Source organism: Sceloporus undulatus, chromosome 3 (genome assembly GCF_019175285.1).
Source record: "Sceloporus undulatus isolate JIND9_A2432 ecotype Alabama chromosome 3, SceUnd_v1.1, whole genome shotgun sequence".
Lineage (NCBI taxonomy): Eukaryota > Metazoa > Chordata > Lepidosauria > Squamata > Phrynosomatidae > Sceloporus > Sceloporus undulatus.
The window spans coordinates 161,972,349-161,993,559 of NC_056524.1; the positions used below are offsets into that span (position 1 = coordinate 161,972,349).

Consider the following 21,211-nt stretch of genomic DNA (forward strand, 5'->3'; position numbering starts at 1 on the left):
TCTTTCAGGTGGTGAATCTACAGTTAATTCTGTGGCGATGCGTATTGTGATGGGAAGTTGGTGGCTGTTCACTCTTATTGTATGTTCATCCTATACAGCCAACCTAGCAGCATTTCTCACAGTAAACAGGATGGATAATCCTATAAGGTAAGAGCACTTTTTCTGCTACATAGAAATCTGAACTCCAAGAAAATATGAAGAAAGTGATGTTGAGCAGAAGGCAGGAACATCATGCATACCGAGCATGTGGAAGATCTACAAAAGCTCTTTAACTGAAATAAAGAAGCTCCTCCCACACATCTTTGTTCTGTAATGTTCAAACAGAAATGAATTCCAATTCTACTTTGGAACTAAGAGTGCAACCAAACTGCAGTGGTACTATTAAATGAAAGCTGTTCATTATTCTGCCTGAGAGGCTATCTTCCATAATCAGCCATATGGCTACAGCTGTCCAAGCTCATTATAAAAACAAATATATATTATGTTACATCTGGCCTTAATGTTTGTGAAAACTATGCCTGTAACCTCAGCTCTCCCTATAATTTCATATAATTAAGCATGCGAAATTACACGCACATAAGGGATTTGCCATTTGTTTGAGAAGGGGCATAGGTCTAGATCAGAAGACAGTTCATATAATAAGTCAATGTGATAAATTGACCTGCCATATCATAAACTTCATGGTTTTATTCTTAGTAGTACATTTTAGCCTTTTACCTTGCTCTGTGTCAGTGATTAAAACTTTCAGCTATTCATCTTGAGGTGTGATTACATCCAGCTGTCAACAAAATTGGCAAGAACCAGTTTCCAGCCGATCTGTTACAGTCAGTGATAATGTACAAAGGCGATAGTGAGACAATTTCAGTTGAAGACACCTGCTTGAAGGGCTAAAATGGGGGGGATCCTATTTTCATTCTGTGCTGTTGAAAACAATAATTGAATCTTCAGTTTCTTTTTAACACTAAGGAACTTCTCACAGAGCCCAGTCCTTTCCCTGTTGCCTGAGCAGATTGCCTCAGTTCAAAAGAATCCGAAAGTGTCTTCCTTTTTGCTGAAATTGTATACTGTAGAGCATAATTGATGCTACAATGCCACTGTATTCTGTAGTTGAAATTGACTTTCCTATCTCTGTCACCCTTTTGGGTTTTCCATAGAGCACTTCTCTTCACTCTTCCTTCCAAACTATAAGAATTCCCCATATTGACCTTCTGCCAAGACAGATCTTATGCTTCAATGCTTGGGCTAGTGCGCCTGTGTTTTCCTTGAGGCTTGCTCCACTATTTTGAACTCAGCTATGGCCTCCCAATGGGTAACATGGAGTACAAGAAGACTGAAGTGCTTTAAGTGATGTTATGCAAACCATTTTCTCTCATCCTTAGGGTCTACCTTTCCAGTTTGCAGCAGGAAGAAAATAATACTTTATCTATGTTACTCAGTTGTTCTGACGAAGGGTATTGAGAATATGTATGGCAAGCACTTTGAGCCCTTAAAGTGTGACCCAAAATGAATAAATGCTAAGTATAGCTCTGTGCTAAAAGCAGTAGCTGGATAGAAGACCTCAAGGTTTGCATGCAGAGGTTCCGAAGTTCAGGTCCTGGCACCTCCAAATAGAGCTGGAGAAAACCCTTCTGTCTAAAGCTCTGGATAATTTTTCCTGTCAGTCAGTATACCTCAGAACTTGCATTGCAAGTCCCAGCCCCGTCTTACCACGATGGCTGGAGGATTCCTGGAGTTGTAGTCCAATAAGTAATTTGTCCAAGCTCTCATGTAAACTATACTGAGACAGATGGACTGACTCAGAGCAAGGCAGCTTCCTGTATAAATATAAAAGTTTTCTTGGGCGTTCTTGGCAAAAACTTTGGGGGCATTTCTTTTATTTCTTTTTAAAAAATACTTTTAAATATTGGTTTAGTTATACTGCCATTTGGACTGTGAGATCTCATTTGATTTCATCCAGAGCTTTTTGATACTGCTTCACATTGCGTTACTTACAGGTGTTGAGCTTAGTTCCCTGGCATTATAATTGTATGCAACACAGTAGGGTTGTTTTGCTCTTTTAGGTTTTCAAAGAGTTTTAAATGAAGATATGTTTGAATTTATATTTCTTTGCAGAAGTAAGGAGATTTGGGACACAGGGAGGTGTAGCAGACATTCTTTGATCAGTTAAAATTGTCATCTTACCTAGATTTCTTCCAATATTACTGAGCTGATTCTATTCCTTGTGCTATAATCGTGCCACTTGGAAAGATAACTTGAGTGTTGCTTCTATTATTAAATTGTCAGTATATGAGAGGCTTCTCTTATGACTCTTGAATTACTTTCATATAAGTCAAAGGGTTTTTTGGGTCCCAGATCCCTTGTAACTGTTCCTTCTATTTTAAAATCAGCATGTATCAGCACTTAGAACAGGTAATTTAATATTCCATGAGAAATATTCAATAGGCTTTACATATTTGTTTTTAATGCTTTGATATTACTTCATGAGATCCTAAGACAAGGAGGGGCATAGTTATCTGAGTAGGTTCAGTGAACCTGTGCTATGTATCTTGACTACATATGAAGGTGAAATACTGAACTACATCTCTCAGTTGCATCCCAATAAATCTAATCCTTTTAACTGTCTGAAAATATATCTGAACTACACAGTAACAGCTATGTGGATTTTGGCATTTGTATTTTGCTAAGGTACTTGTCGTTTCTTGTTAGATTGCTTTCAACCAGAGGCACAGGTAGCCCTAATAAGATGCAGAAAATAGACCAGATGGGATAGAGGTTATTCACAACATCTGCTTAGAATTTACTCTCCCTCAACAGACATATCCTCCTGCAAGTGTCAGCTTCTAGATCTGACTCACCTAACTGTTGAGGATGATTCATCTCTGACCTTTTGACATAGTATTTGTAATTTTGGATTCTGCTAATCCCCTGTTCCCCTCTGCCCACTGTCTCACCATAAATGATCAATACAATCAAATTATATGTGTAAATATACATTCTTCTCAGAAAACATTGGCATGTTGATTATTTCATGGCGGAACCTACGTGTTAAACAGTAAGTTTAAACAATGTGATAAACAAGAAAGAGTTGGGCACATGGGCACAAATATGGTATCAGTCCCTGGCATATTAAGGAAAAAATCAACAAATACAGTGAGAAGAACTGTTCAAGGCCACTCCTGTGAATTATAACCCTACCAAAGAGTTCTAACTACAAATCTACCACAGCAATTACAGTGATAGCAAACTGTTATAGCTGCAAAGTGCAGATGCATTCTAGGTGGTATACCTCCCAATTCTTTTGATTCTGGCATGCTTGTACCACCTTTCCATTCATTAGATATCATGGAGTCCTACACTGCTAGAATCCAACCCATAAAGGTCACATTTCACAATTAAACAGTAGTGTACAAATGATACAGCTTGGGCCTGCATAGACTAAGCAGGACCTTGTTTTATTGGTCTGCACACTGTATAGACACAGTGAATTCAACTGAAATTCTGAACTTTTCAGTTAAGGGACCAGTCCTGTGCTCTCTGGAAGATTGTCAAAGGGGTCATTGAATGTGATGGTGAAACAGGGAAGTTGGGAAGGCAGCTAAGTATCCACAGAATCCTTATTCTCTCCACTTCTCCCACATGCTTCACAATAGAGCCACCCTCTACATCATCCTGAAAGTACTAAAAATCATTCCCACTGGAGACAAGAGAGGAGTCAGAGAAATGCTATATTATACTATTGCTGTTGAGTGGTGGTAGGGCCTTGGAACCTTTTCAATCCAGCCCCACATATAGGGCAGACACAAGCATGTTCCTCTTTAGTCTTCATATCTACCAATGGACACAGTGTCTGATAATGCTACCCAGTCAATCATGTATACAGCTAAATTTAATGAGCAGTAGAGTCTTTGCTACCTCTTGTTAGTTAGCAAAACTTCACAGTGGTGTGCAATTACACCCGTATTCCCGAGTCTAGGATAAGAAGCATCCTTGTGATGATAATGAAGTACTTCACTGAGAAGTAAACAAACTAAGGCACATAGAAAAGTAGAGCATTTGCAAATTCAAAAGCATTTTAAATTAGAGCATTTGTCAGATAAGATCTAACATCTACGCTTGTTATGAATCTTTTAGGCATGTCTGTTCGAAGTTTTTCTGCTGATTGCATACATAGTGTATTGTGTCTGTTTGCATTGTCATAATCTGTTGTCTGGTGACAGGGAATATATCATTATTTGTAAGTTTTCACATTTGTCTGTATTGGTGAATACCAATATCAGCCCATCATTAGGAAGAATGAGGCAGCTACCCCAGGCAGCAGATTTTGGCAGTTATGAAAGGGCTACAAACATTCCTGTTTAAAAAAAAAGTATTGTTAATTAATGAAATAGGTACTTGTGGAGTTTTCCGCTTTATGAGACAACGTTGCTTGCTTGGGGTACTGTGCACCTTGACTTGGGTGTGTTGTGCTTCAGATATAGACATCATCACCCAAGGTCTTTTTTAGAATGATCCCCCCCCCAGGAGGAAATGATCCTGCAGACTGGATCATTTACATGAAGTGTACACCATCTGTTTGAAAACAAAGAAAGGTTGGCCATATAATTTAACAAAGCCTAAGCAAGACCCATATAGTATGCGGTAGAGATGTAATTCTTCACCAAGTTTCTTCTTGAAAGGAGCAACAGTTAATTTTAGAAAAAACTCTCCCCTCTGCAATAAAGACTTAAGAAACCACACAATTTTCAAAGTGTATTCATAACTTTGGATTTTTTCTGACCAAAATTTGTATGTGGTTGTTTTTCGTAGAAAACAGCACTTTCTGCATAGAAATCAACTTTTTCTGCTTTCAGATATTATTTTCTGCAGATAAAAAACTGTTTCTTGCACAGATACATCTGTTTTTAGTACATATGGGACACGTGCACGTGCAAATTTTGCACACAAGATGTTTTGATCATTTTTGAAATATTTTCAAATATTCTTTCTATCCCTAATATGGGGTAGGATGGGGTGCTATCAAACCAACAATTCCCTGTGTATTTATGAAATATTATACTCACACAGGGTACCAAACATCATACTGATTACAGTGGTCCCTTGTTATCCACTGGGGCTTAGTTCCAGCCCCCCCCCCCCCCCCCCCGTGGATAACAAAATCTGTGGATGCTCAGATCCCATCAAATATAATGACATAATAAAATGGTGTCTCTAATATAAAATGGAAAATCAAGGTTTTCTATTTGGAATTTATACTTTTTCTAAAAAATATTTTCAAGTTGTGGATGCTTGAATCCATGGATAAAAAAATCCATGGATAAGGAGAGTTAACTGTATGTGATTATGATAGTGGTGGTGGTGTGTAATTTCTATATTGTTTTTAATGATACTGTCATGGTGAGTGAGAGCTTTTTCAGTGGAAAGATGGGATAACAATATAATAAAGAAAGTGAAGCAGTTCCAATGCCAGTAGGGTGATGAATCTACTCAGCATTTTAGGCTGAAGTTTAAAGGAACAATCCAAGATCCTGGGCCTATCAGTACCTTGGATATCTATTGTTAAGTTCACATTAAATGGTAAAAAAAAATAAAGGTTTCCCCTTTGACATGACTGTCTAGTTGTGACCGACTATAGGGAGTGGTGCTCATCTCCATTACTAAACTGAGGGAGCCAGCATTGTCAAAGACAGCTCCATGGCCATGTGGCCAGCATGACTAAATGCCGAAGCACACAGAATGTTGTGACCTTTCCACCAAAGTGGTACCTATTTATCTACTTGCACTTTTCCATGCTTTTGAGCTGCTAAGTTGGTAGAAGCTGGCATTAGTGATGGGAGCTCACTCTGTCACATGGCACTTGAATCTATAACTGCCAGCCTAGCTACCTTACAGTCATCAGAATTGACGTCTTAACTGTTAGGCCGCCGTGTCCCTTCTAAAGCCCAGAATGAATTCCCCATCCCACTGGCATCAGCATCACCAGCCTCCACATTATGGATAAATGGAAACCATAAGGCTGTCCCCATCCATATCCTGTTTCTTCATAGCATGTCAGTCAATTCTAAATTATAAGCCTTGAAGCAGGAATTGTATTTCTTTCATTTATTGGACAGCCTCTAGTTACTTTAGGCACACAATAAAGACAAATTATGATGGCAATATTATCTCCCTGACTCCTCTTGCCTTTGAGTATACAGCGCGCCTGCGCCATACGCGGCCTTGAGCATACGCGCTCAAGCCGCGGGGCGCACGCAGGGCGGAAGGGGCGGCGCGTCCCATTCAATTGAATGGGCGCACGCGCCCGTTGCGCCCTGCGTGCTCCTGTGCCGCCGTGCATGAGCCCCATTGTTTCCAATGGGGCTCGAGCATAGGCGGAATTCGCCTTACGCGGTGGGATCTGGAATGGATCCCCACGTAAAGCAAGGACGGAGTGTAATTACCCAGCTTTTGGCTCGTGTCCTATTCCCTATTCCTTGCTAACAGACCCTAAACCCTTTGCAGCCATGTTCTATATTCTGTTCTCACCATCTCCAAATATCTACATACCATTATCTGGGGGTAATGGGGGGAAAGCCATGTAACTATAGCAGCCAACAATGGAACATTTCCTTTCTTTCTCTGTATGTGTTTCTGGAAGGCTCAGAGCCATAGCAGTAACCATGCATGTCTTCATCTCACTACTCTCATCCATAGGGTTGCCACAAGTAAAAGTCAATGTGATGAGGAAAAAGGAGGAAGAGGAGGGTGGGAGGGGGAGTACATAAACCTCCAGTTTGTGTGGTTTGAGATTATTTCTATCTACATGTGCTTCTGTAGAAGTCTGTCCAATTTACATGTCATAGCCTACAGCTGGTCTTCAGGTAACTGGAGGCGAGATGTCTTGTCAGATGAAAAGTAGCTGTGCAAGTAGAAATGATGGAATTTAAGTCAAAATGTCTCATTATTTAAGTGTGACCAAGCTTTGAGTATTTAGGCCTGGGGTATCATTATCTCACAGCAGAGTGTCAATGGTCCCCAAACTTTGGTCCTCTGGATGTTTTGACTGTCATCTTCCAGAAGCCCAGGCCAGTTTGGCTAACAGTCAGACATTTTGGATGCAGAAGTCCAAAAAACCTGGAGTACCAAAGTTTGGGGACCACTGGTCTATAGAAAGCTGTGAAACTAGCATCATAAGCACACTGTGTGTGGTCCTGCTCACCATCCCTTGCTTGACTGCTTGGTCTTTCATGTAAGACCAGTGGCTTTGATTGCTTTGACACAATGTTTTCTGACTCAGTAGAATTATACTATAGTAATATGAAAGAAAGGTATTCTACTTAATGAAGAATAGGGAGAAAGCAGGAAAGCACTTTCTTTTATATGCCTGCCACTGACATCATGGGAAGGAGTGAACCATGATGAACTAAAGTTCAGCACATTGGAGACATGAAAACAGTTTACCAATTTATAAAGTTAGACAGCAAATGTCCCCAAATCTGTCTGGACTGTTCTATTCATAAAAGGAGCTATAGTTTAAAAAAAAATCCACAGAGTGTATGCTACATGTTCTAGCAATCAAGTGTCTCTTTGGTATTCTCTGCAAATCCCTGTTGCTTCCTTGAATCACAAACTGCTCTCTACTCTTTTTCCCTGTGCTGGAAACAGTGTGCAGGAAGCATGCTTCAGAATGTGCCCCAAAGCACTTAATGCCACACCCCCTGTCAGATTCAAGAGATATGGAAGAAGTTATTTCTGTGCCTGTTTTCTTACAAGATAAATGGGACTGACAGAAATGAAGTCCCAGTATCCTTTCCCTCTGCTGATGCCATAGAACTGTCCCTGAATCTATGAAGTTCTCTATTTTCTAGACACATTGTGTGATATCAGTGATCAGCAAAAAGATATTATGGGGGAAACACTGGAACACTATTTTCAATCCACATACAGTAATAATAATCTACATATAGTAATAATAATTAATATGTTTATAAGGTATTGCACATTCATCATGTGTTCAGTTCACTTTTTCATCAAGCTCCTCTTGCCTGCTGTGTGGAACTGTCACCAAATTTAGGCACTAGGATAGGGATGAAATAATATTTGAAAATATTCGAAAAGCAATGGAAAAAATGTATTTCTTCAGCACAAAATTCACATGTGTTTATTTTGAACAGAAAGCATCATTTTCTGTGCAGGAAACAGCATTTTCTGTAAAGAAATAATATTTCTGCTTTGGAATATTAATGTTATTTTTTGCACAAAATAACCATGTATAGAATAAATCCTGAATTGTCAACAATCTTCAAAAACTACAGTGTTCTTGCAGACTGTCTCACAGTTGGAGGAAAATTGCTACAACTATTTATTGTTTCCTTTGAGAAGATAATTAATGAAGAATCACTTACCAACAATAAAAATGCTAGCAATTCATTTCTGGAATTCACGCATGATCACTTCAAAAGTGAAGCAAGAATTAGTAGCTCCTCAATTTTTCTCTAGGTTGAATGAAAGTTTTACAAGATTTCTCTAGCTCCAGAGTTGACTGACATTGGAGGGTAAAAGCTCAGAACCCACAGGAGGTCTTAGAGCTGGAGGAGATGGGAAGGTAAATGAGCTCAATCCTATGTTTTCTCAAAGTAGGTCAAAATTGTGCTGCCTACATGCCTGCTCTTAAAGTGGGCCAAACACCCACAGACTGTCTGCACCATGTGGCATCAAGCCACACTGTGCAGTTACTTTTTTCACCTCCCCACCATGCATACAGACCATCACACAAACACACCACCTGTGACCTCCAATTACCCTCCTCTTCCCACCCAGATGCCGTTCTATTGGACAATTTAGGGGGAAATAGTTATGGTAATTTCCACCCAAACCAATGTGGTCAGGGAAGTCTGCCCACATCTTTTAGGCTCCTTTTTCTTTCTTTTGTTGCTAGATGGTACCCCAAGTTCCTTTAGTGTACAGCACATGATACCACATTGGTTTAGACATGTGCACTATGCTAGTAAAAAAAACAACAACTGGCAAATTGACCAGCCCAATGTGATCAAACAGTGGCCACTGTTAAAACTGGGACAAAAATTAAACACAATTAAAATAATCTGAATTAACCCTGATTACAATAAATAAATAAATATATAACATAGTATTTCAGGGAACACCAAAAACCAGTCCTTCTCAGAGTTTGTATCACACTTAATAATTTCCCACTTTTGATTTTATCACTGTTCTTTTCTCAGTAGTTCTGAGATGGACTTGTACCAAATCATTGAAGGAATTGTTTGTGTCCAAAAGTGGCAGATTCATTGGTCACTCAATGCACAAAGAATATATAGAGGTCCCTAGATACTTAGTCAGATATAATGAGATGTGACCTTGCTTCCTACAAATGTATAAGCTAGACATTTTCATCCATATCACTGATAATGGCAAGCCTGATAATGCAGTATGGCGGTAGACTGACTCAAGCACTTTCTTGAATATAGAATATTTGGCAGCATTCTTGACTATTTTGTCCTTGCATTTAGAGTTAAATTATTAGTTTTTTTGCCCTACTAGAGGAAGCAAATATTTTTCCACTTTATTCTCCCTGTATTCAAATGTACTTAAGTGTTGCACAGGAAATATTTTGTGGAGAAATATGTGGAGGAAATCATGTTTTCTGTTCTGGAAACACATTTTCTTCATAGAATAGTGAAATTATTCCTGTGCAACTCTTTATGATGTCAAATGCTAGGGGGACATTACACAAATTCTTGCTAACTTCTTCATCTTCCTGATGAGGTTTCCTGGCTGTTTAAAATTCATTTTTCAAACTGGAAATGAATACTTACAAATATCCTTTCCATTTCTAGCAGTTACATAGAGTAGCACGGATTCAATATATTAAAGTTTATTGTTGTTTATATTTATTGTTCAGCACAACAGAACTGGAAAACTGAAAAATCTCAGGTTTAGATGATTGAGCAGGAGACTTTATTAGATGAGTTAGAAGGATGCTTGCCTTGCTTGAACTGGATCACATTGCATCAAACCTGCAACCACCCATTCTATGTGCTATTAGTACTATAATAAATATTTCTCTAATTCTGAATGGCTGAACAAAACAGTTTGAAGGATGCACTGAAAACAAATTTGTATCAATAATTAAAGCAGGGTTCCCCACTTCCATTTTTGGCAAATGTATGACCAGTCACCAGGTGCTCTGATTCAAGTTACATGATTTGTGTGCTAGTTTTATGATATACTTGATTCAGGTGAAATGGCTGCTGAGACTTGCTTGAAGTTTGGATGTAGCTTTTTAAAAAAACAGATTTCTACTCCATCAGTTTCTTCAAGACACTTACCCAGATACAGATAGACATCATCTATAATAATAATAATAATAATAATAATAATAATAATAATAATAATAATAATAAATCAATCTGCTGTGAGCAATGCAATACTTTGCTTTTCTTAGTGTGTGACAAAGTGTGTTCCATATTCAGTGTGTTACTGAAATAAAAAGCAGAATAGCCTAATTCTTATTGAGCAGAGTAATTTTATACAGGTGAAAAAATCTGAGACACAAGGAAAAAGCATTCCCTATACTCTTTTAGAATGCAAAGACATATCTGTGTTTGTCTGGAAAATCAGTATGCAAAGGAATCTTGTAGCACCTTTGACACTGACAGGTGAAGCAAACCGGCACAAAACGCCGGCTTAAGGACAGCGTGGTGGCGTGGTGTGGGAGCATGGTGTTTAGACAATGCATGCCCTAATTATGCCCCTGAGCTGGCATCACACTGCCCTCTTGGCCACATGGTGGGCAGCATTGCAGCACTCTGGTGGCATGGCATTTATGCGCACTGAAAAGCTGCTGCCTTGGCAAAAAGCTGGCTTTTTGCCAGCTCAAAAAGAAGCAGCTTTCTGCCACTTCTTTTTCAGCCGGAAAATAGCCAGATCAGGGCCGTGGCATGTGGTTGCCACCACCTTGATCCGGGCAGTGCCAAGCCACACCTTTGAGCCGGTTTGTGTCAGTCCCAAGTGAAGGGAAGAAACTGGTAGCATGACCTTTCGTAGACTTGAACCTACTTCTCCAAGTCTACGAATGCTCATGCTATCATCTTCTTTCTTTCATTTAGTCCCAAAGGTGCTACAAGATCTCTGTGTATATTCTGCTAGTTTAGACTAGTGAAGTGGAAAGTAGAAGACACTACATTTCCCCTTCCTTTTGGATCTTTTAACAATCAACATCTCCTTTTTTAAAGTGTTCCCTCTCTCATTCTCTTAATAGGAAGGTAATGCTTATCCCCATTTTGGGGTTATTCCGAGGAAAAGGTAAAGCTTTACCTCCTGCAGATTCCTCCCTTATATCCATAAGGAAAAGATAGGTAGGTAGGTAGGTAGGTAGGTAGGTAGATTTGTTTGTCTGGTTCTGGGGGAACACAAATGAGGGATGTTCCCAAAGCTTAGGAAATCAAAACCTTAATCCTATTATTAGTTCCAATTTTAGTAAACCTGTTGAGTTATTAGGACTTAGCTGTATATTTCCTCCACAGCCAGCAGTCAATTGAATAGCCCTGTTCTGTTTGGTACTAATAGATTCAAAAGCATATCATCAAGACAAACTGCCTTCCTCAGACAGGGAAAGCCAAAAAAATCTATGGCCTCTGTTATGCCCTGCCAGAGATCATAGGACTGAGTCCTAAAACTGTTCATGTGAAAATTTAGTTAGGCCTTCACAAGATTACATGTGCCTTTGTCAAAAAGTGAAACCATCTGTATAAATCAGAGGTGGGCAATTGTGGGAGGATAGGGGGCCATATTAGTGCCCCCCCCTGAAAATTTGGGGTGTCAGAAACACAGCCACTGCACACACATCCCAGCAAAACAAATGCCCCCAAATGCTCTCTAATGCTGTAGGTGGCATGTTCATCATGTTTTGAGGCTGTCCTGGACCATTGTAGGTCAAGGAGAGGGATTTTTAACTAACAGTAAGTGACTGGCAGTTACTTCCTATTTACCTACTGGTTGTTCTTGTTTTTTCAGTCCTCTCTTGAGCCTAAAATAGCCCTTGGGGAAAATATGTGACAAAAGTGCTCACTATGCCCAGTATAGGATATTTGTGGGCAAAAATATATATATATATTTTTAATGCTTGAGTAACAAATTGCTCTGTTTCCAGTATTCTATATAATGTTGTCTGTCTCTTCTCACATGGAAAGTATTAGTAATATTACAGAACTCAGAAGTATGTAGCTTCTCTTTTTACAGTCTCTCTTTTAGCTTCTGGGGCACTAGATCTGAAGCTAATGAACAAGCATGAGCTCTTCAGTATGTTTGAAAGAGTGATATGCATAAATATATTTTAAAAAATTAATACGCCACTGAAAGCTTAGTCTCAGTAACCAAGGATCTGAAGACCAAAAACTTAAAATATAAAATACATCCAATACAGTTGGTGACTAAGAGCTTCAGTAAGTCCTTATCCCCAAGAAGAGAATGTTGACTAGATGAGGGGTTGGACTACAATATCGAAGAGGGCTTAGCATTCGTCCTAAAGAGAAAAAACTGGACCATTAAAGAAATATGTAAGAACTATCCAGACATTTGTGAAGGCAGAGAAAGTGGAACTCTTGCAGATAAATGTTTCCACTCATGGCAACGGAGCTAAAAAAAGGCCAGGCTGACAAAAGCCCTTAAGGGGTCTCTTGAAGAGGCTTTCTGAGAGGGGGGTCAGACATGTTTTCTTCAGTGTTTGAATAATTTATAAAAGGGGACAAGGCAATGCAAAATAATATCCCTCCCTTCTCTTCTTAGCAAAACACTTGCTGTGACTCCCACAGTCTCTGAGAGGAAAGATTGTTTTATTTGGCTCTGTGCAACTGCATCTTGTGCTTGTCAATGAGATGGAAGGCTCCAGGACTGCTTAGAGTGAAGCCCAAGGCATGAGAAATCTTGTTCAGCATGTGTGCACAAGATTCATTAATACTGTTGCCATGAATAAATAATAGTAAAAGCCCTTGTTTTTACTTGAAATGTTTAGCGAGTAGGTTTTCTGTCACTTCTATGTTTAGTCTAACTGCATTATTTTCTTCTTTTGTTTATGATGTCTGGAATCTTACAGCTGATTAGATTAGCCTCCATAAGTTTTCTGCAAGGATGCGAAGAAGTCTCAGTTTCATTGCATTTCTCTACATTCCACCTCCATTCCCATCCCATCCTTTGGTCCCTTTGGTTTGTGAGACATTATTAAAGCATCTTTCATGGGAACTTGTGTGCGCTTTTTTCAAATTATGTACTGAGCAGGGGACTGGATTCAATGGCCCATGAGGCCCCTTCCAACTCTATGACTTACATACTAATGTATGTATTTTATACACATTTTTCCTGTGGCTAAAATGTGTGCATGAAACAAGGGTCACAAATGTATTAACGTTTGAGGCCTCTTGTCTTGTGATGAGTCCTACAAAGTGCAAAATGGGTAATTTCAGTGAGAATCTTAAGACAACTGACATTGTTTTCCAACTCTAGTTGCATGGTAACTGGAACAGGGTAAGAAGTGGCACATATTTAAGTGCAAAATAAAGTTGACCCTCCTATACAGGTTGCACCATTGTGAGGATTTCATCTAAAGCAAAAGTGGTGAATATTTGCCATAGGTGGCAACATTTGAGCAAAAAATAATCCAGCAAAATATTTTATTTTAAAAAGAGAATAATTAAACTTCACTGGAATCAGTGCAAATACTTCTGTTAGTCTTATTAGCTGTAAACGTTGATGTGCTGTTAATGAACCAATTACCTTTCTGCCCTCCGTCCCCATTTTGGCTGGCTTTGGCCACCAACCAAAAATGAGAAATGAAGGGCATGAGGTCTTCCAAATGTTTTCCACATGTAAGATGTGAGGCAAAACAACTGTCTGCCATTTTGCTTCATCTTTTAGGATACATAAGCCTTCCCCTTTTTAATACTGTATTTTATGGCACTTGTTTTACAGCATTGGTTGTTTTTTATCACTGATGTTAGGTGCTTTGAGAATTAGGTAGATGAAAAATCTTTTGGCTTCCTAGCGTGTTTTTTTCCCCCTTTTACATTCTACCTGCACTCCTTTGACGTCTCAGTTGCTCTGAATGTAGACTTGCCCACACTTTCTGCTGCTTGTTCTGCACCTTCCTTTCCTGTGCCTTCAAGTTGTACTCATTTCAGCATTTACTACTCATGTTTTGACAAGCTGGTTTCTTATGAAATGACTCATTTTAATAAGAGCCACTGTTGTGTACAATAGTATTATGACGGGTAGGGAGGTTTGCCACCTAGTGACTCAAGATGATACTGCAAAATGCAGAGAGATTTATATTGACTAAAGTCTGTTAATCTGTTTTAAAAACTAAATAACCAGAGATGCACAACTTAATCCTTCCCTTAATATGAATACTAGTGTTCAGGCATCTCAGTTTCATGTAAAAAGACAGAGAGATAGACAGAGAGACACACAGAGAGACCTTTCTTCAGGTTTGTGTGTGTGTGTGTGTGTGTGTGTGTGTGGTTTTGGGGGGCTGTGTGGCCATGTTCTTGAAGAGTTTCTTCCTGACATTTCACAAGATGCCATCCACAGATGCTGGTGAAACATCAGGAAGAAACTATTCTAGAACATGGCCACACAGCCTGAAAAACCCACAAAAAACTATGGATGCAGACCATGAAAGAATTCCCGTTCTTGGGATCAAACATTGATAGAAATGGGGACTGCAGTCAGGAAATTAGAAGATTAAGGATGGGGAGGGTGGCTATGAAAGAACTAGAAAATATTCTAAAATGCAAAGATATATAACTCAGCACAAAAGTTAGAATTATACAAGTCATTGTATTCCCTGTTAGCATGTATGGATGTGAGAGCTGGACAGTTAAGAAAGAAGACAGGAAGAAAATCTATTCATTTGAGATGTGGTGCTGGAGAAGAGTGCTGAGGATCCCATAGACAGCCAAAAGAACAAACAAATGGGTCCTAGAGCAGATGAAGCCGGAAACCTCTCTGGAAGACAAGATGACCAAACTGAGGCTGTCATACTTCAGACACATGATGGGAAGGAAGGACTCGTTGGAAAAGACAATAATGCTGGGAAAGGAAGAGGGAAGTAGGAAGAGAGGAAGGTCACATGGTAGATGGATGGATGGACTCTATTAAGCAGAGCAGTGGAGGACAGAGGGTCTTGGAGATGCCTCATCCATAGGGATGCCATGAGGTCGTCTCAAAGGCAGTTAACAGTAACAACAAAATGCTGCCTATATAGTATACTACAGAGAGGGAGGGAGAGAGGGAATATATAGCATATGGTACTAGCTCAAACATAGATGGATGTTAAAATATATTGAATCTCATGTTTATTCATGCTTTTCATGTTTATTCTAGCCAGCAATCTAACATTTACATTATTTTGAATTTCAGAGGGAGAAACCTGAAACCTAGCTTTTTAGTGATTGTATTCCTTGGAGAGGAGAACTAGGTATGGTGAAGGGAGGAAACAAATGAAGTAATTGAAAACTCACAGAGTTCCAAATGAGAATTTGGCACATGGGTCGCATACGTTTTCTCTTCAAAGAAGCTTAGAAGATTCCATGCCCTTAGCAGCTACTTCATCTTAGTGGAACCCTTCACTTCAAATAGAGCAGCTTAGTTGCATCACTGAGCGAAAAGCTTAACTCAGTGGCCCTGAGCAAAAGGCTTGCCTTACTGGCCTTAAAAACATCACCAAGACGGCCCTCCAAAATAAAAGACAGAATATATTTAGTTGTTTAGCTGGCCTGCCTGCCTCAAGTTGTAAGCACCTAAGTTTATAACATTAGTCAGAATGCATAACCTCTCTTCTCCAGGTGTTTTAGGAGAGCTAGTAAAAATATTTTGCTACAGCATCTCATACACCCAATCTATCTAAACAAAGTATGCCCCAAACTGTGTGTGTCTGTTAAGGAATTACTTTGTTGCTGTTAACTGCTGTGGAGTCTTTAAGATTGATTGGTTATTATTTTCTGATGAGTTTCTGTGGACTTCTTCAGATGAAGCACTGAGAGGATGTAAAACGGGTATATATCCATGGGAGCTCATGCAAAAAATAAAAACCATTAAGTGCTGCCTCATTCCTTTTGTCCTTTCCCCCTCCTTCCTCCTTTTTATACTGCAAGAGACTAGCATAGCTATGTCCTTGAAAACTGGCAAATAGCTGACTCCAACTCATGGCAACCCTATGAGTTAAAGACCTCCAAGTCACCCTATCATCAAAAACCTTGCTCAAGTCTTACAGATTCAGAGCTATGGCTTCCTTGATTGAACCTATCAGTCTCTAGTGTGGTCTTTCTCTTTTCCTACTGCCTTCTTCCTTGCCAAGCATTATTGTATTTTCTAGTGAGTCATGTCTCACTAGAAAGTTTTGATTTAGTCATCTTGGCTTCTAGGAAGAATTCAGACATGATTTGCCCTAGAACCCATTTATTTATTTATTTTTAGTAGCCCATGATATTTGTAGAACTACATCAACACATTTTAAAACAGTTGATTTTCTTCCTATCAGCTTTAACAACCATACATAGATATTGGAAGTATATGTCATTATTAATTATATATCTTTTCACTTAAGGATCTGGTCTAGATTCTTCATAGCTGCCCTTCCAAGTCAGCTATCCTCAGCATAACATCTTGCCTCACAGAAACATGCAATCCCACCACCGCAAAAAGGTAGTGGCATGGTGGGAGAGATCTACAAATGTGCCCTAAGAAGGAAATCAATTCAGTAACAGAAGCATCAAGTTGGAAGGTGTTTCAGAGGTACTTCAGATGTCATCTAGTCACCCTACTGCTTATACTAGCCATTAAAAACCTCTAATGAAAGTGAATTTGTTGCATTGTGAAGCAGTCGGTTCTGCTGCCAAACGACTCCTATAAGCTTGAAGTGCTCAGTTTCAGAGGAGACTACCGGTTGAGTCTATATGAATTTCTGTGTTGGACTTGCCAATTTCCAACCAGGAGGCATTTCCTGATCACTGACTCTGGAAATTCAGGAGCTGGGCTTTATTCAGAGTGCGTTTAACTGACTCTGGTCATTGTTTGCAACGAAACTTTGGTTACTATGAAAGTGAAATCTGCCTCTAGGTTTAATGATAAGCCTAATCAACACACACACCACTTTGTAGCATAAGACAGATCCCTGATTCAAACAGCTTATGAGCTAAAGTTGACTGCAGGGAAAAATACAGAAAGGAGGCAGAAAAAGAAGGATAACAAGGGCTCAATTTAGTAATTGTGTGTGTGCCAACTTAGGTACTGAAAGCATCTAACAACAGCATAGTATTAAATAAAAGAATAAAAATACAGCTATATGCATATTTAGACATGCAGAGTACGGTAGTTAATGGATATTTATGCAAAGATATTTTGGGTTGTAGTCGCAGTAGTAATTGAGAGACAGAACGGAAAGGAGAGAATCCGCATCTGGAAATAATGCATTATATGTAATTAGTAACTTTGGGAACTATTTACTTTTTGCACCAACAAGCAAAAATTGAATTACTTTTTTGCATGAAATGGTAAAGGCCATTAATTCACTACTCGTTAGAGTAGCACAATGTCCCCCTCCCCCCCCGTTTTAACCATTACTGAATGTATTCTGACTCAGTCTTAGTAATGAGGGAAGGAGGAGGAGAAATTACATGGGTGGCTATGTTTGAAATCCTTCTTGATTGGATGTTGTGCAGCTAGTGTATAGCAGAGGATCCAGCAGCAAAGGAATAAGGGAGAAAAAGACACACTGAAAACCTGAGTTGCACTTGATATTCAAGTTATTTGGATATTTTTTTTAAGATAACATAAAGTTGGCCTCCCTTTATCTTCCTTTGTTTTTACTGAATGAAAGAATCTGTTGCTGTTGCAGAGAAGAGAAAGATAATCAGTGTCAGTGACTCACACTGGGAGAGAGAAGAGGGAAGGGAAGTGCCTTGCCAGATTGGCTGGCTGCTTCAAACAGCAGCACAAGGCAGGCACTGTCTTCCACTGGCTGGGTTGATATGAGCTGTGAAGGAGAGCTTAGAGATGGAAAGCATGTTTCTCAACGCTCAACATTAGGAGGAACTTCCTGAAAGTAAGGGCTATTCAACAGTGGAACTCACTCCTTCAGAGTGTAGTGGAGTCTCCCTCCTTGGAAGTCTTTAAACAGAGGCTTGATGACCACCTGTCGGGTATGTGTTGATTGAGAGTTCCTCCATGGCAGGAAGTTGGACTGGATGGCCCTTGTGGTCTCTTCCAACTCTATGATTCTAGAGGTCATAGAATTATAGAATCATAGAGCTGGAGGAGACCCCAAGGGCCAACCAGTCCAACCCCTACCATGCAGGAACTCGCAATCAAAGCACCCCCAACAGATGGCCATCCAACCTCCACTGAAAGAACTCCAAAGGAAGAGACTCCACCACACTCTTACTGTCAGGAAGTTCCTCCAAATGTTTAAGTGCAATCTCTTCCTGTAGCTTGCATCCATTGTTCCATGTTCTGGGTCCCATTCTCTAGAGCAGCAGAAAACAAGCTTGTTCCATCATCAATAAGATACCCCTTCAAATACTTATACAAAGCTATCATATCACCTCTTAACTTCCTCCCAGGCTTGAGATTGGGGGGCAATGAGATGGGTATAAAAAGAAAGTTAGAAGCATGAAAATAAGGGTGGAATAATGAAAGGCAAGATAGCTTGGAGAGTTTTAAATGCACAGATAAGGAATGAATAGTAAAAGCAGAAGGAAGTTGAAAGCCAGTGGGGAGATTTCCTATCGTACACATATAGTCATGACTTCTAATAATGTAATGGTGCTATAACACCCTTAAGGCATCAGGTCCTATCTGAACTTGGAAGCTATGCAAGGTCAGGCCTGGTTAATACTTGGAAAAGAACTGCTAGTGGCTACCAAATACTGTCGGCTAGATTCAGAAGAAGCCACGGGCAAGCCTCCTCTGAATAAGTCTTGCCAGGAACACCCTATGAAAAAATAATCACCTGAGTCAATTTGAATGCACATAACAACGTTAAGAAGATTTCAAATTCTGTCTCCCAAGTACCCCATTTTCCCCAAACAAGGACTAGCATGTGTTTCATTAAATGTATTCTGGTTTTGAGAAGGGCAAGAAATTTTTTATAGAAGACCCAACGCTAAAAATGTGAAATAGCCCGTCTTCCATTACTGAGCCCATTTTCATTAGTGAGTTTTTTCACTAGGCACTGGCTTAGAAATAGCTTTGTGCTAAGCTCCATTGCCATAATGGCTAGAAACCTGCTTTATATTCTGTTCCTTTGGTGTAGTCAAGCTTTCTCCATTTTCTTCACTGAAGCCTTAGTACTCACCCAAGAGAGAATCAAAAAGAGACTAACACTGCAGGAGACCTCTTTGTGGCCTTCCCTGATAGGTAAAGAAGACATATGTCAAGGTTTGTGCACCGAATGGCACCGATATTTCATCATTTCATTCCTTAATGTTTCATTGGATTGTCCTACCCTTGAACTGTAATTAAGGCCATATTTATGCATTGTCTCTGTTGTGATACAAACCAAAGAACTTTCGGAAAAAGTATTTCAGCATTTTCTAAAATGCTATAGCATCAGTAATTGCTGCAGTAAAACCCTCCATAAAAATTTTGTGCTGTAACAATTCCCAGTCCTGTAGTATTGCCGCATTAGCAAAAGTCTGTGTGAATAAAACTTGGTTGTTTAGGACTTGAAATTAAAGATGTGTCAGTGTTTCCTTGATCCACTTTGGATTAGACACTAAACCTGTAGTTGTGATGAACAATTGTGTTTATTTATCTGACACAAATTTCTATTTTATTTTTAGACCCTGCCAATCTGACCTTTAATTCTCTCTCAAACTAATTTTTTACTTCCCTGCAGGACTTTGGGGTGACCTTATTATTTTACATTGCTTTTCTTCACCCAAACCTGCACTGACATCAGGAATCATATGTTATTTGGAAAATAGCTATATGTGCATCTTGCCTGCGTCTAACCCAGTAGAGACTGTCCATCTCTGAATAAAATGCATTCCTTTATTTGTGTAAGAGAGAGGAAACTGGACCGATAACTTCACACATTACAAATATATATGTTTACTTGTACCTAAGTATAATTGGGTGTTAGGAGAATGTCTTATGTGACTTATGTGACTGATTCATTGTCAACGTTTTGATTTACTCTGGACTGAGTAATTATAATAGTAATGAATGTGACATCATAGCAAATGAACCTATTATTACAAGAAGACCTTGTGGATGGGTGGAAACTAGTTTTAGCCTATCACATATGTATCGGAAATAGTCATTTCAATTTCAATTTCATTAAAGCACAATGTTATTTATTGCTGTGAGATGTCTCAATATAAAACTTGACGTTAAAAATGTTCTAGAGAATAATTTAGCTTACAGATCCCCAGTCCCGATATATTATTGTAATATTCTACTTTATTATATGGGGGAGACATTGTTAGACTATGACTTTGGAGACCAGGGTTTAATTCCTAGCTCAGTGATGAAACCCACTGGGTGACCTTGGGCAAACTACATGCTCTCAGCCTCAGGGGAAGGCAGTGGCAAACCTCCTCATCTCAAATCTTGCCAAGAAGACTGCATGAGTCATAAGTCAAAAGTGACTTGAAGGTACACAACAACAACCACAACAATCTTTATTATTTATTCAATTTACTCATTTTCTGCTAAAGTGGTACTCAAGGCAACTGTTGTTAGCATTGTTTGGAAACCAAGACTTCCTTTGTTGGCTGTAGCTGGCATCAGGCTCCCATGGTGTATTCCTTTTGTGATCTCCATACTGGGCAGTCTTCTTCCTCTGGTCAGAGTAAATGACAAGCATCTTGAATGACTGACAGTGCATAAATGATGAGTAGTAATAATGGTTCTGATAATAAGTATAATGAAGAACATTTTCTTTTCTTACAATACTTCTTTACCTTTAGAAATAACCCCTCCATAGATTGAGAACTAATGATTCAATTGCAAAGGGATCTTGTAGCACCTTTGAGACTAGAGGGCAAAGTAGGCCAGTAGCTTGGAGCAGTCTCCAGCCGCTCCCACCCCAGTCAGTCCAGGACTGCAGCAACAAAATGGCCTACTCTGAAACTGTACTTCCACCAAGATCCCAAATGGGATGCTGACAGGAGTGGCTTTTTGCCACTCTTTTTTGAGCCAGCTTTTCCCAGCCAGG

General features: G+C 39.4%; 1 protein-coding gene across 8 annotated transcripts in view; it reads left to right on the top strand.

Annotated features, from left to right (window-relative positions):
• GRID1 (glutamate ionotropic receptor delta type subunit 1) overlaps positions 1–21,211 on the top strand; it is an 887,376-nt gene that overhangs the window by 802,973 nt on the left and 63,192 nt on the right. For all 8 annotated transcript variants that reach the window (XM_042459512.1, XM_042459516.1, XM_042459515.1 and 5 more), the window contains exon 12: positions 9–147. In XM_042459512.1, the coding sequence (XP_042315446.1) occupies positions 9–147 (139 nt within the window). The remainder of the gene's footprint in view (positions 1–8; positions 148–21,211) is intronic.